We start from the raw sequence: 16155 nt of genomic DNA on the forward strand, positions 1-16155 counted from the left end.
TTGAAACAAATCCATATTTCCCTAAAACTGGTGATCAGATCACTATTGCAGAAGGGACCCAGAAAAGACCACTGTTCACAAAGTTCCAGATGCATCTGAATACATTTTTTTTAAACCACATTCAGCACTTTTTTGCATTCTATGACTTATCCCAAGCAGGAGATGAGCTCATGGATGCCTGCCCCCCTCCCTCCCAGGAGAGGCTATGCTAGTCCCCATCTTTCCTGCATCCAGAGTAGTTTTGAGAGTTGGATCGATATAATCTCCATTTGAGAGATGGAATAACAAAGGCACAGGTTGACTGACTTGCTCAAAGGTGTCCACCTCTTACCTGATAGAAATCAGTTTTTGAACACAGGCTCAACATTTATGAGTGATCCAAGATTTGTGTCACTGCTCCAAAACATCTCACAGCCAGCTTGGCGTAAGGGTAGGAACGGCAGCCTCTAATCTGGAGAGCCGGGTTTGATTCCTCACACCTCCACAAGCAGGCAGTTGAGTGATCTTGGGCTACTCACAATCTCGATCAAACTGTTCTCACGGAGCAGTTCTGTCAGAACTCTCTCAGCCCCACCTACCTCACAAGGTGTCTGTCGAGAGGAGAGGAAGGGAAGGTGATTGTAGGCCACTTTGAGACTCCTTTGAGTAGTGAAAAGTGGGGTATAAGAACCAATGCTTCTTCATAAAAGAAAAGGGGACTTCTTCAAGGACTGGCCTGTTTTTCATAGCTCATTTCAATCTGTGCTTTGGTCTTGGTTCGTGGTACCAGTATGGTGACATGGTCAGAGAGTGGGAACTATGATCGGGGAGACCCAGGTTCAAATCCCTCCTCTGCCATGGAAGCTTGCTGGATGACCGTGGGCCAGTCACCTACTCTCAGCCTGACTGTTGTTGTGAGGAGAAGAAGGTGGATATAAATGAAATAGATAAATTAATTAATTTGTGTCCCACATATGCTTGTGCAATGAAGATATTTCCTCTGTGAGGATCAGGCTGTTTCAAGAGGACATGGTGTCTTGCATTTGCCATTTTTATAATGTATTTATTTATTTGTATTTATAATTACATTTAAATGATAAACTGCACCTCTTACTCCCCCTGCCGTTGTCTAGACCAGGGGTAGTCAAACTGCGGCCCTCCAGATGTCCATGTACTACAATTCCCATGAGCTCATGGGAATTGTAGTCCATGGACATCTGGAGGACCACAGTTTGACTACCCCTGGTCTAGACATTGTTGGAGGGGCAAGAGATTGAGGAGACGTGATGCTGCTGTTTTCTGCAGCAGCCGTGTGTCTCATGCCATGTCTCGTTCTGGCATGACGTGAGTACCAGCTATGCAGTCTGGGCTATTCATGTTGTGTCCTGCCATGCAAAGGAGATTTTGAAGTAACATTTAACATCAGCTCTCTTATTCAATTGCCAAGGATTACGAGTTGCTTTTAACCCTGCTTCTGGAGAGCTAAATAACCCTGCCTTTTATTTTCTGTATGCCAATCTCAGTATTCAGAGCAGGATACTCATCTTCGATACCAACAGTGTACAGAGAGCCAGCATGGCATAGTGGTTAAGAATGGCTAATTGAGAGAACTGAGTTTGGTTCCCCACTCCACCACAGGAAGCCAGCTTGGTCACCTTGGGCTACTCAAGTTTCTCTCTACTTACCTCATAGGTGTCTTGTGTGGGGTAGGCTACTATGAGCCCATTTGAGACTCCTTCAGTTAGTGTAAAAAAAAAAAAACCCAAACCTAACTCTTCTTCTACATGTTAATGAGGAAGGAAGCCAAGTTCACAGACTTACACATTCAATTTGAATATTACCTTTTAGGTTCAAATGGGTAGCCGTGTTGGTCTGAAGCAGCACAATAAAATCAGAGCCCAGTAGCACCCTTAAAAACAACAAAGATTTATGCAAGGCATGAGCCTTGAATACATCTTTGGTGGTCTTAAAGGTGCTACTGGACTCTGATTTTATTACCTTTTGGAGTCTGCTTCAACCTTGTGAGAAACAACAGTTTTATTTTATTTTCCTTTTTTGCTGAACACTTTGTGTCAAAGTTATGTATTTTTGCGCATCATTGGTATCGTTGCATATGTGCCATTAAAATGTCATAAAAATCAAAGGAATTATCAATGACAGCAACAAAAATGAAGACAATGACAATGGCAACATACAGGATTTTAAAAGAAATGAAAGTGGCTGGTTCATCCGTAACATTAACGACATATTTGATACCTACTAATGAGGACCAGCTCTAGTCTGACCTGTTCCAGCACTATTATACATCACAGGCCTTATATTAATTTGACCTCTAATTCAGCGGCATACAGCCATGTATTGTATAAGGCAGATGCTCAGCAAGAGGCAGCAAAACAGAAGGTTTAGGAAGACTTTTTAAAGCTGTCATAGATAGCTGATGGGATGTGTTCAATTTGACTAGTCACAAGTTGGACAAGTCTGCTATAAGCATGGGCTGAAATTATTCAGTGTTGGGTGAATATGGATTTTTCTCTTTTTTTGCTGAAAAACAGGACATTTTACTAACATCATTTGTTAGTCATCTTAGGATAGAACTCCTACTGAGAGGAAAATCTCAGGAGAACATCTGTAACATAAATAAAGCCCATCTGGGATGGTGGGAGGAGTTGGGACACATTGCCTACCTGAATGGCCATTTGTCCAAAGAACGGCCAATCAGTTTGGCTGTCCCGCCCCTGGCCGCATCACCCTCTAACTTCTTCCATGTGAAAGAACCGCCAGTCCGCGGTAAGCCAGGCAGTGAGTGGGAGCTGGGTGGATAGGGCCTGGGACTGCAGGCCTGGGGGGGAGGCAGCCCCCACCAGCACTCCCCCCATCCTGAACAGCCCTGGCCTCACCAGGCCTTGGCAGGGCTGCCCAGGTTGGGGGAGAGGGAGGGAAGAGCCCACCCCCACCAGCACTCCCTTGTCAGGCCTCAACAGGGCTGCCTGAGAGGGAGCCCCCGCCAACAATCACCCCCCCAAGCAGCTCCACCACAGCCTTGCCAGGCCTTGGCATGGCTGTCCATATTCGGGGGGGGGGGCTAGTACCCATTGTATTTTTTGTACAATGGACTTTTCTGCTAGTCTAGCATAATGTTTTGCCTCTGTTTAGTATACATGAATACAAAATATACACGTGCACATCACATCACTTTGGAATGGGACAAGTATATTTAAATGCTACTTTTCTTGGCGAGATACATAGAAGTGGCACATCCAGGAAAGGATCACAACAACCAATTTTTCATTTGGTTTGCTGTGAAAAGTCAGGTGAGAAATGATTCTCACAGTGACTCCAAAAAGATGGAGCAATTTCTTTAGGTTGCTTAGTCTCATGTGTTATAAAAAGTACCGACTGGGCGTATAAGACGACCCCCCAACATTTCCACTCAAAATACAGTACTATGGGCCACTATGGGCAGCTATGTCTATCCCAACTGAAGTGCACCCGGCGTATAGGACGACCCCCCCACTTGGAGGCATGTTTTTCAGAGGGGAAAAGTAGTCTTATACGCCAGCAAATACTGTATTTGTTATTCAATTCTGAATTTTCACAGTTAAAAGATGGCTGTTTGCAAAATATATCTGTGTTGATAACCCATCTAGTGCTTGAGTATCATCTTTTCAGAATACAAATAGTATGAAATTGTATGTCAGTGGTGCCAGTAATCATATTTGGGGGCAAGACAAGTTTTCTGGAGCAGGGAGTTCCAAAGTCTTTAAACTGATCAGGAAACAAGCTGGCAGCTAATGCACTTGGCCCAATACTGGTGAAATATAATCTCTGCAGGGACCCACAATTAAATCCCTTGCTTGCATTTGGCATCAGCTAAAGTCTTCAGAACATGTTGCAGTGATCTGAATGTTACCACGTCAGATGTAACTTTGACCAAATTTGTTTTCTTTATGAACGCTCCCTAACTAGTGAGCCAATCTAAAGAGGCAGAACAGTCCTGGCAACTTATGCAACCAACATCTCAAGTAGCAAACCAGATCCATAAGTATCCCCTGGCTGTGAACTTGATTCTTCAGGCAGTTTCATCCAGTGTTAATTGTAAACGTACATAGCTCAGTCAAATGATAGTGTACTGTCTTGTCTAATAGCTTTAGCATTGGTTTATTTGCTCACGTGCAACCCTTCACCAATTTTAAAAATCAATTAAGAACTTCTACTTTTGCTCTAGAATTAGAAAGATTTTGGGTTGTGTATCATTAGCATATGGATGACACTGTACTACAAATATCTAGATAACCTCTTCCACCAGTTTCTTGTAGATGGCAAATAGCAGCGAAGACAAGACGGAACCCTGTCAAATCACATTGACAACATGACAGGCAGTCACCTAGGTGGGGAGGCTTTTGTTCCAGTGTTTTCCCAAATACTCTAGTACAGTGGTCCCCAACCCCCGGTCCGGGGAGCGGTCCCGGTCCGTGGATCAGTTGGTACCGGGCCACAGCTCCTCCTTGTCCTCTCCGGCTGCTGCCTCAGGGGCTGCCCTGACACTCTGCCGCCAGCTCACCTTTGGTGCTCTCCAGCGGCCACAATGGCTGGGGCTCCCCCTCGGTGGGGCACTGCGCAGTTGCTGCTGTCAGCGCCCCCCAGTGGGCAGCAGGAAGTCAGGGGCACGGGTGGGAAAGCAAGTGGAGCAGGGGCTCAGGCGGCCGCGATGTCCCTGCAAAAGACTACCCCGCCTGGACAAAAGACTACCCCCCCCGGGCCTCAGTAAAACTGTCAAGCGTTGACCGGTCCCCAGTGATAAAAAGGTCCCTGGTCCCCGGTGATAAAAAGGTTGGGGATCACTGCTCTAGTATACTTCCGCTGAGTATTCTCTGACTCTTTTGAACTCAGAAAGCTGGTATACTCTTTCCAGTACCCAAACCCCTTCTCTTGAAACACCAGTAATCTTGAGATTTTAACTGACTCTTAAGCTTTTTGCAGCAGTTTCTTACCAAATCTGAGATCTCTGCACTCTTCAGATCTATCAATCATATTAGACTGGTTATAGAACTCTAGAAGTTCTATTCCTGTTCCTTGGCCTGAATAGGAGTTTTCATCTAACTACCCACTCATCCTTGCCAACTTTTTCCAATTCTTCTGTCTGACAATTCCAGCTAGTTAAACTGCTCTCAATCTGGGCTGAATTCTGAAACCACCAGTACCTGACTCTTCTCAGCTGGGGCTGAAATCAGCCGCAGTACTCAACTCATTCAAGACAGACAGAAATCTGATTCACTCTTCAGCAACCAGTTCAGAAGTCTTTCTCTGTTCAGCTGATGCTGACCCATCAGATTCCTTAGAGCAGCCTGGTACTCAAGGCACTCTGTTTCTTTAAAAGCCATGCAGTGTGAAGAACACTGAAAGATTCCTTATTTGGCTGTTCAGAACTAGAATGGACTGGTTTAAAGAGACCTGATGTGGAGAGCAGAGTTCTTTCATCAAGAGACTAAAATATAGGGATGTCTGGTTAGGATTTTCCTGACTGTTGCTTCAGCAGCAGTATCCCATGCCTGGTCCAGGTCAATGTCAGCACTGGTGTTTGACTTGCAGCAATGATGAAAGGTCTGGGAAGTTTCAGGTCAGGCCTATGAAGCAAATTTTCCCAGTAAGCCCCTGACTCAAAGCATTCCTAGACAAAACAGTTGATGATGCCGCAGATTCCCTGACAGCTCCGGGGCATGGGGGAGAGGAGAAAGTTCAATTAATGCTCAGATTGCATCAGAGTCTCAAAATGAGGTAAATGACACAGTTGTGATCATAATGCCTGAACAACGCTGATATGATGATGGAGCACATGAAACAGCTTGAATTTAAATCATAGTTATGAATCAGAGAACATTAAAAAAAAATCTTGCTGCATCAAAACAAAAATGTTACTCAAATATTCTGTTTAAAACAGTATCTAGCTAGGAAACCTATTTATTTATTTATTAGATTTCTTACCCACCACTCCCATATGGATCGTGGCGGGTTACAAAAGTCTATTTAAAACCCCAATAAAATACCTGTTAAAACCACAGACAGCAATACAACAGTAAAAGTACAAGATGCGGCAGCCAATAAGTTCTCAACTCTATCCCAAAAGATGGTAGAATCGTTAAATTCCCAGTTCAAATTTATTTATCCCCTAGAGGGGGTAAGGAAGGGTCGATGACTCCCAGGCCGCCGTACGCTGATAGTGTTTTATCCTAGGGCAAGCTTTGACTTCAACATCTCTTGCCTGTTGTTGGCATGCATACACCTTGAACAACTGGTATTCAGAAGCACTCTTCCTACAAACATGGAGGTTCTGTTGAGCTATCATGTCTAATAAACATAGATATGCTTTCCCAACTGGATGTGCAGTATTTAAATAACCAGATGGGTTTTTGTAATCCTGTTCTTGTGAACAGGAACACACTGCTGGGTGCTGATCACCATGATTCACCGCTGAAAAAAACAAAACATCCACGCTCCCAATTCGAGTGGATGCTAACTTCTATCCAGAATAGGGGGCAAAACCCTAAGAACAATGGTTTATTTATGCAGAAGAAAAGTCTATGCTGCTTTTCCAGAGGTAGCTTACAAATAAAACTAAAACAACCAACCCGAGTAAAGCTAACTCAGCCAACTGCAAAGTGGTCTCAAACTAGCAGCCATAAAACCAACAGGACATTTTCAGAGAAAAATTGCAGAAAGAGACATAAAAGCATGCCCGAGCCAGGCTTAGAACAGGTCAAATACAGGCCGAAGGAGCCATAAAAGTTCTACATTTAGAGCTTTCCTGTTGCATTTAATTCGCAAAGAGAAGATTAAAATGAGGATAAGGCAGAGAATGCATAGAGGGAAAAGATCTGCTACAGCACACGGTGGAGTGCTTACCAGTATGTAATAGTGCTCTTGAGAAGGTGCGGGAGTTCGCCTCTTGCCACCACAAATCACTCAAAGATAGGCACTCGGAAAACTTGAAGCAGACAGCATTTCCTGTGAAGTTTTTCCAGACATTGCGAGAAGCAATATGTTAATACGTCTTTAATGAGAAATCGGTTTACCTTGAACAGATCCCAGAAATTGATTTCTAGTCAGTCAGGAGCACCATGTAGGATCCACAGGAGATCGGCTCAGCAATTCCCATTATGTCTCAGGGCACAATCCAGGAAAACAGCTAGTGAAGGTATACTGTCAGAATTAGAGATGCTGAGTACTTTGAAGTAGCTGTACTTTGGATCTCACTGACTAGATGCTGTCCAGCTGGAACGGTGTGTTGAATGGCTTTGTGGCTGCAGCTTTGTGGAGGAGTTTTGTTTCCTTCCACCTTCCAGGCTACCTTTCTCCCATCATGGTTCCAACATAGCAGGTGAAATCAGTTCTTCCCTTGGGTCATGGGTGGTTGAAACAGCAGTCCTAAGAATGCTTTCCGGGAGTATGTTCCATTGAATAAACGAGATTTGCTTCTGAGAAGACCTGCTTAGGGCTGCTTCTTGAGTTGGGTGGTTGATCTCCATCTCCTATATGACTATGTGAATTCATTGGTTCTGGTCCAACCTTCTAGGACAACAGAAAATAACTGTTGTCCACTCTGTCCTCTGTATGACAGCCCTTCCAAAAAAAAAAAAAGATGACTATCATATCATTTCTCAGTCATCTCCTCTCCAGGCTTGGTCTCCAGACTCCTCACCATCTTGGTTGCCTTCCTCTGGACTTGTTACAACTTGTTAACATCCTTCTTAAACTGTGGTTCCCAGAAATGAACACAATCTCTGCTTATGCCCCCCCTCCAAGAAGCTGGTGATCCCTGGCCCCAAGAAGGCATGCTTGGCATCAACCAGAGCCAGGGCGTTCTCCGTCCTGGTGCCCACTTGGTCGAATGAGCTCCCAGATGAGATCATGGTCCTGTCAGAACTAAAACAGTTCCACAGGGCCTGCAAAATGGAGCTCTTCCACCAAGACTTGGGTTGAAGCCAACAAAGCAACATCAACAACTAGGACACAGAAGTCCCCTCGCTACCATAAGTTGCACCCAGCATATACAACACAGGGCAATTCCTGACTGGTCACCCATTAGTCAAGGTTACACTCACAGTTGATTAGTTAAGCTATATGTTATAGCATTGTTATGTTCATACTGTTAAGTTCTTAATTACTGATATTTCTCTGTATTGTACCAGCAATAGAGGTCTGCGAGCTGTGCATCTCCTACTGTAAACCTCCTTGAGCCACAAGAGAGGGTGGTATAGAAGTGTAACAAAATAAAATAAATAGAATAAATGCTCCAAATGAAGTCTAATGAGAGTAGAGTGATATCTTCACTTCACATGCTCTGGGCACTATGCTTCTGTTGATACAGCCCAATATCACATTTGCCTTTTAAGCTATCACATCATGTGGCTAACATGTTCAATGCATAGTCTACTAATACTACTAGATTCCTTTGCAAGTACTACTGCTAAGACAACTCCCCCATACCATAATTGTGTTCATTTTTTTCCCTACCTAGGTACAGAACTTTACATTTAGGTTTGTTGAAATTAACTTTAATTTTAGCCCAGTTTTCCAGCCTGTCAAGATCATCCTGTATCTTGATTCTGTCTTTTACTGTATTTGCTACCCCTCTCCATTTAATGTCAACTGCAAATGTGATCAGCATCCCCTCTATTCTTCCACCCAAGTCATTTATAAAGATGTTGAATAATACAGTGCACAGGAAAGATCCTTGTGGCACTCCACTTGTCACTCCTCTACAAGAGGAGAACCATTAACAAGCACTCTCCGGGTGCAATCTGTCAACCAGTTACAAATTCATCCAACAGTAATAGGATCCAAACCACATTTTACCAACTTGTCAATAAGAATATCATGTGGAACATTATCAAAGCCTTACTGAAATCAAAATAAGCTGTATCCACAGCATTTCCCTGATCCAAGTGTCTGAATTGCAGCTGACTGAATTGAGTATGCAGAAAGCATCCCACAATATAGGCTTGAGCTGCTCATAAACAGCCAAACTGTCCAATGATAAATAATGTCTCTGTTTGTGATCAGTGAGCGGATAGTAAATTAAACCGGTGGGAGCTGCTCAAATGTCCTTAATTGGAATGTGACAAGCAAATCACACATTTGAAGGAAACCAAGCATTTCTTATGAAAACAGCTTTCCCAACTACCGTAGCAAATACAAGAAATCAGAGATGGTATTTTGTTAAAACTCTGATTTGCGTGTGGGATAGCCTTTGGAGTCAGCCACTTGAATAGTCCAGTTGGCTAACCCATCAGAGTTCGAGAACTAAACAAGGTTGGCTACAGCTGGCTCTTGGATTGGAGACCACCAAGGAAGACTGAAAGAGGTTGCTACATAGAGGAAGGCAAAGGCAAACCACCTCTGGTCCTCTCTTGCCTCCGACACCCCGTGGATGGGGGTCATCCTAAGTTGGTAGCTACTCAATGGCCCATTCTTTTTCCTTGGGCCAGTTGAGATTTATTTTTCTAAGGCAATGTTGAAACATATACATACCCTTCAGATACTGATTGCCAGAGGGGGAAAGCGGCCGACGTTTCTTCTAGACCGTCTGAAGCTGTGCCACCATACAACTAATGAGTGACCTGGTTGACTTCCATGTTAAGAGAGCAAGGAGATTAAAATGAAAGAAAGCCTAGGAGACCAGCATGCACTTTTCCCCCCCTGGAGAAGTGACTCCATAGAGGCTTTAACTACGCTAGAAGATTTAGAGAGTGAAACTCTGTAATATAGCGATAGGCAGATGTTTTCCATATGTTGTCAGCATGGAACTTCAATCACTCCGAGGCCAGTTAGTACAGTGTTTCATGTTATAGATTTCTCTCTGAAGCCGGGTTTCAAATTAAATTGTGCACGCACATCTTCCAACACACTCTCAGAAACGTGTGAGAATAGTTTGTTCTGCTTACTCTCTTTTGTCAGTGGCTCTGCAGTCCTTAGAAATTGTATCTAACTAGATATATCTCTATGCTAATTCTCTGCTTTAAAAAACATCAATATTATCTCCAGATTTTGGCTTAATTCAGATTTCTGACACTCAGAATGGGAGATTCGTGGGTAAAATCCATTTGCTCGCCTTCATTTTCACGTTCATTGAATAGTTCATCCTAACCATGTGCTTCAGCACTGAAATTAAATGTCCAAGTTCTTGACAACGTAGACCGTTTTGGTTCACAGGCAGGTCTATGTTGTCTTACTCAGTCACATTCCTCAGTAGATAATGTATTCATTTTTTAGGGCTCTACGCATTTTTTTTTGTGGTGCCATATGTTTCTGCACAAGCGTGTTTCCCACAAATATAATTCCCAGAAATCTCTGGTAATAAAACCCTGACTCTGTATTGCTTTATCACTTCAGTGAGAAAGATATTGCAACATGAAAGAGAGACTGGAAAGGCAAGCAGTTTGGAACTTAAAAAAACAAACAAGCCCATGATTGTATTTTCTTTCTCTTGATAGGGAATTCCATGTTGCTACGTGTATTGCCATCTTTGTATGAAAAGCAATCGCAGCCAATTAACAGCCACCTGAGCGACCTGGTTGCATTGATGTCCCACTTGGAACAACCAGAACAGCATCATCTTTTACAGCTTTTGCTGATAGTTGCTAAGAAGAAACAGACAGAGGTAAGGCTTATTCATTCCCTCTGTTAAGTCTGTCATTTTCCTATAGCAACTTTTAAAAGGCTTTGGTCTTTCCTGTAGCCCCATGGACTAGGATCTAGATGCAAATGTTCTGTCTGCACCTCCATTTTATCTCCTCCATGAACCCTTCCAAATTTTTAATCTTTGCTGAATTCAAAAAGCGCTTGGGGAGGAGATTAGAAATAAAAATGGCTCGAAGAGGAACTGTACAAAAGCCCCACCCCAAACTTGTATGCATACTCTGTCAGCAGTGCAGGATGTTATAGGAACAAGGGACACTCAAACGCCTGCCAGTTTGGCTCACTTTCCTTCACCAGTGGTGATCAGGCAGCTCATTTATTAATGGACTGTGTGACTGCTTGCAACATGTTCTCATGTATTTGCAGGAACAAGCTACTTTCAACCGTTGGAAGCCGTTTCCTAATTTATGGGAGGTCAGAGCTGGCTTCTGAGCTCCCACTGGGAAATTTGTGTTTTGTGCCCAACATAGCTCTGCTGGAGGGGTGGGGGTGTCTGGGGCTGACTCCCAGCTGATCTGTTGGCAGTCTATTCTGATGTCCCATCCTGAACATATTGTTGCCTCCCAGATTTGCTGAAATGCAGAATATTTAGCCATGTGGAGGTCTATGGGGGGTGCTGACAATGCTGGATGCCATGATTCAGCCAGCCCCCTGGTCTTGCCAGAGTCTTCTGGGTGCCGGATGCTTCACTGGCCATCGGGGTTCTACGATGCTGGCTGTCATCTTTGCTGGCATCCTCATCTGTTTCTTTGCTTGCAGCTTACTGCTGCTGCCAGTGGCGATTGCTGACAGGCTGAGGTCCCTGCCTACTGCTGCCGCTGGTTGCTGCCTCTGAGTGTGATTGGGATGCTAACTTCATCTTGCTGGTGCCAGCCTGTGGCTTGTTAAACTGTTTTTTTCCATCTCAGCCTCACAGCATTGGCTCCATGGCCTGTGAGTTTTAGACTTGCAGCTTCATTAGCAACTCTACTTCAGTGGGGGCTGCTTGTAGCACGGGCAACACATCACTTCACTTTAGTGTCCTATCCCTGTGAACTGGCCTGCTTGGAAACCATGGAAGTGTGCAGTTACTGGGCAACATGCACAGCAGCAACAAACTTGCTCTCTCTCATAAACCAAAATGGTCACACACCCAGAAGAAAGATTAGTTGGATTTTCAACCCAAAAATTCCTGCACATTATGGGAAAATTGGAGTTGCTGGTTCTAATTTTCTTCTAATCTAGTAGAATGTACTATTAGGACTAAGATTAATATTATTATTGCATTTTCCCTTTTGGATGACTCCTGGAAGAATTCTGGTGTCAACCGTAGCACCATTGGGATTCACCCAGTGTGGCCCCATAAACTTTGATCTTTGGGATGGAGATGATTATTGGTCTGGTCCAATCAGTCAAGGTGCCTGATTATTTTGCCCTAAAGGTTCAATGTAGCCCCCCCCCATAGGCAGGGAGCAGATTTTCGCTCAACCATGGAGACTGCTAACAAGTAAATCCAAAACTGTATAAAACATAACACTTAAAAATAAAACCAGAAGATTAAAAATGAGGGAAGGAAGAAGGGTTAGGGCAACCAAGTTTCGGATGGTCCTGGAGATTTGGGGTAGGTTCATGGGGAGGGTGGACTTTGCAGAGGAGAGAAAACTCAGTGGGCATGCCATGCCATCTACCATCTGAAACTCCCATTTTGTCCAAGGGAACTGATCTTCAAAGTCTGGAGATTCCAACCCGACCTCAAGGCCGGCATCCCTGGATGCTGTCCCATTGGGCCACTGCCTTTGCCCTTGCTGGACAAATCATGGACTATATCAGAGGTAGTTAACCTGTGGTCCTCCAGATGTTCATGGACTACAATTCCCAAGAGCCCTTGCCAGACTCATGGAAATTGTAGTCCATGAACATCTGCAGGACCACAGGTTGACTACCCCTGGACTAGATGACTCAGGAGGTCCCTTCCAACTCTGTTATTTTATGAACCATGAAAAGAAAGAGTTCCCTGTCAACCATAGAGGAGAGATGCTGTTTTTCCTTTCATATATGCAATGACTTCAGAATACTGAAAAAAGGAAAGATCTGCAAAATATCAAAAATAATTGTTGCAGAATATTTCCACATAAACTACTGTAATGGCCATTTAATGAATGTGATGCTGTTTTCCCCAAGAGGATGAGTTTGTCCATTTACTGTGCAGGTTGGCTTGACAAAGTTGGATAGTATCTCATCAAGATGCCCAACAAAATGGTTTTAATCAATTACCAAAACAGGATAGGAAAAAATATATTTATTTCAATTAATGTTAATGAAGAGTTAAAGCAATGTGTGGATCAAAAGAGGTTTAATAGGCTGAAAGGTACACTAATCTTGAAATGGACCGAAGGGGTCTTCCAACAGATTGCTTGCCATTTTTACTCTTTTTTGGGGGGAGGGGGATGTCAAATGGTGGAACGGGGACCGTGATCAAGCCCAAACTTCCTGCATTTTTTATTTTCCTTACCCATACACAAAATATTGTGTTCCATTATTCTCTTTCCTTCAGTAAAGATAAAGATACTTTAAAGGCTTTTGGAGTTAATAAAAGTCATCAGGAATAATGGCCAGATTAGGAACAAGGCAGAGAATGCCAACAGAAATAATCTCATGTTTTTGAACAGTTCTCGCAGTTACACAAGCAGGATGTTTATGAGACATAAGCCATTATCATAGGGTACAATGATGCCTTATTTATTGAGCATAAATTTCAGAAGTCTTCATTTTAAAAACCAAGAGAAACTTAATAGCTGCCTCTCAACACAGTCAAGGGGAACCTTCTTAAAATATACAGTTGCAGAGGATATATAACTCTGTCTATGAAAAAGATTTACCAGCCTGATGAGGCATTTTGGTCATTCTTCGATGCTTGAGTCAAATGACATCTTTTCAGCCTAATTTCTATTATCTTGTTAATATCACTTTGTTCTGCTATTAGATCTCTGTTGTGCTCTGTAAAAATGTGATCTGAGAGAGAGAGACAGAAAGAGAGAGAGATTTTATTTCAAGCCAAAGCAATGTTCAACTATTATGTGTTGTGCTGGTTATGCTGGACTTGGACAGGGGCGGCCTGGGTTGAAATGAGGGCTGAGGTATTTGGCGCCTGGTGAAAACACACTTCTTCACCCAGGTCTTTGATGTATAGTTTCCTCTGGGTGCTGTCTTGACAGTGAGTGAGGGAAGGAGGCCAGGTGTTGAAGAAGAAGAAGAAGAAGAAGAAGAAGAAGAAGAAGAAGAAGAAGAAGAAGAAGAAGAAGAAGAAGAGTTGATTTTTATACCCGCTTTTCTGTACCTCAGTGGTTCTCACCCTGGGGGTCGGGACCCCTTTGGGGGTCAAATGACCCTTCCACAGGGGTAGTAGAAGGGCAAGCAGCTTGGCTGGGGAGCGCCATCCACACAACAGCCTTGCGGGGTAGATTGAGATAGAGCGTTTGTCTGTCTGGAGCAGCAGAAAAGAGCAAGATTGGCATGGTGGGACAAGAGGCAGAACTGAATTGAGAAACCCCGGGTGGGGGGGAACCAATTTATATACAATCATGAACAATGGATTTTCATGTCATTGCTCAGTTTCGGTTTAATTTCTGTGAAAGAATGCTTGCATAATGTTATGGTTCGGGGTCACCACAATGAGGAACTGTATTAAAGGGTCACGGCATTAGGAAGATTGAGAATCACTGCTCTACCAGGAGTCTCAAAGTGGCTTTTAATCACCTTCCCTTCCTTTCCCCACAGAAATATGGTGAGGTAGGCGAGGCTGAGAGACCCCTGATGTTACTGCTCTGTGAGAATAGCTCTGTCAGGGCTGTGATGAGCCCAAGGTCACCCAGCTGGCTGCACGTGGAGGAGCGAGGAATCAAACCTGGCTTGCCAGATTAGAAGCTGTCACTCTTAATCACTACCCCACGCTGGCTTGTTTTTACTGTATTTAAAATTATTTCATTCTGTATTGTTGCAACCCGCCTTGAGACATTAAGTTCAAGGTGTGGGGTAGAAATTCCTAAATAAATAAATGAAGCTTGCTGGGGAAATTCGTCCTAGCCCACTACACAGGGTTGCTTTGAAGACTGAAGATGCTGGCACATGCTGCCTTCACTGTCTTGGGGGAAAGATTAAAATGTGATAAACCAATGCTAACCGTAATTACCCAACACAGAAATGAATGATTGAAAGGGTTTGCTATATAATAGGTTGTTGAATGGGAAGACCACTCGGGAAGATTGGGGCTGCAATGCAGAGGAACCAGTAATAAAACACCTCTGCTCGTCTCTCACCTTGACAACCCCATGAGGTAGAATTTCATGGAGTTGCTCTGAGTTAGTTGCACCTCAGCAAAATACTTTACCTTTATCAGTAGCAGTGGGAATAACTTATTTGGCAGAATTGGCAGCCTGAGTTTGCTCCTGGCAAATAACACATTTATTGTCTCCTAGGTGCCCTAAGAAAAACCAGACAAAATCTCTCACCTTGCTTTAAATCCACTGATATCATGTTGTGTAATTAATCAGATTCTGGGGGAGCTCTGTCAAAGATGGTGCCCTGTATTTCCTTGGAGAGGACTCTGAACATGCTATCAACACTGGTAGAATAAATATAAAGAAGCAGATGCAAACTCTCAAAATAGAACCTTCTCATAATAGTGTTAGCAGCATTCTAAAGATTTGATTTCTAAAGAAGTGAGGGTAGGGACTTAGAAAAATATCGTGTAGAACTGAACATTCATTCATTCATTCATTCATTCATTCATTCATTCATTCATTATATTTATATACCTCCCTCCCCTTGCGGCTCAGGGTAGTTTTCATAGAACATGGAAGAACATAAGAATAAGTACAATATAGTTCAGTGTAATGTCAAATGATAATAACAGCAGTATGAATAACATTCTAATGACTAATGGTAACAACGTTAACATGTTAACTATGACCCCATAGGTTGGTCAGTTCAGGACTGAGATAGAAATGGACTGGGAAATATAGAGGCTGGCAAAAACAAGGGGCTGTGACTCAGCATTAGAGCATCTACCTGGCATGCAGAAGATCATAGGTTCAATCCCTGACTACTCCAGCTAAAACAATCAGATGGCAGATAATGTGAAAGGCCTCTGTCTGAGATCCTGGAGAGCTAGAGGTGCTCTGAGTAGACAATACTTATCCTTGATGGAACAATGTGTGTGAATATGTATTAAAAGGTTGACAGTGTTTAAAGCCTTAATAGTAAGGAACTTGTGCAGGGGAAGAATAAATGTGTATGTGGAACTGTTCGAAATAACTTTATGTTGACTAACATGTGTGCATTAGAATTAAATTAATTAAAAACATGTTAGGAGTTGCCCAGTTGAAAAATAGTTTAGCAGCATATGCCAGAATAAAGAATAAAGAAACAGTTTAGAGGTTTTCATGACAATTTTGCAAGAGAATATGTTGTAGGAAATGTTGTAGGAAGAGTCCAACTCTATAG

The 16155-nt window shown here is 43.2% G+C and overlaps 1 protein-coding gene across 6 annotated transcripts in view; it reads left to right on the plus strand.

The window, feature by feature from the left end:
• Positions 1 to 16155, plus strand: part of VEPH1 (ventricular zone expressed PH domain containing 1) — a 153694-nt gene that overhangs the window by 49333 nt on the left and 88206 nt on the right. For all 6 annotated transcript variants that reach the window (XR_013233440.1, XM_077348599.1, XM_077348598.1 and 3 more), the window contains exon 5: positions 10470 to 10636. Coding sequence is in view for 5 of the 6 variants with exons in the window: in XM_077348599.1 (XP_077204714.1) it covers positions 10470 to 10636 (167 nt within the window). In the remaining variant the exon portion in view is untranslated. The remainder of the gene's footprint in view (positions 1 to 10469; positions 10637 to 16155) is intronic.

This window comes from Paroedura picta, chromosome 8 (assembly GCF_049243985.1).
Source record: "Paroedura picta isolate Pp20150507F chromosome 8, Ppicta_v3.0, whole genome shotgun sequence".
Classification (NCBI taxonomy): domain Eukaryota; kingdom Metazoa; phylum Chordata; class Lepidosauria; order Squamata; family Gekkonidae; genus Paroedura; species Paroedura picta.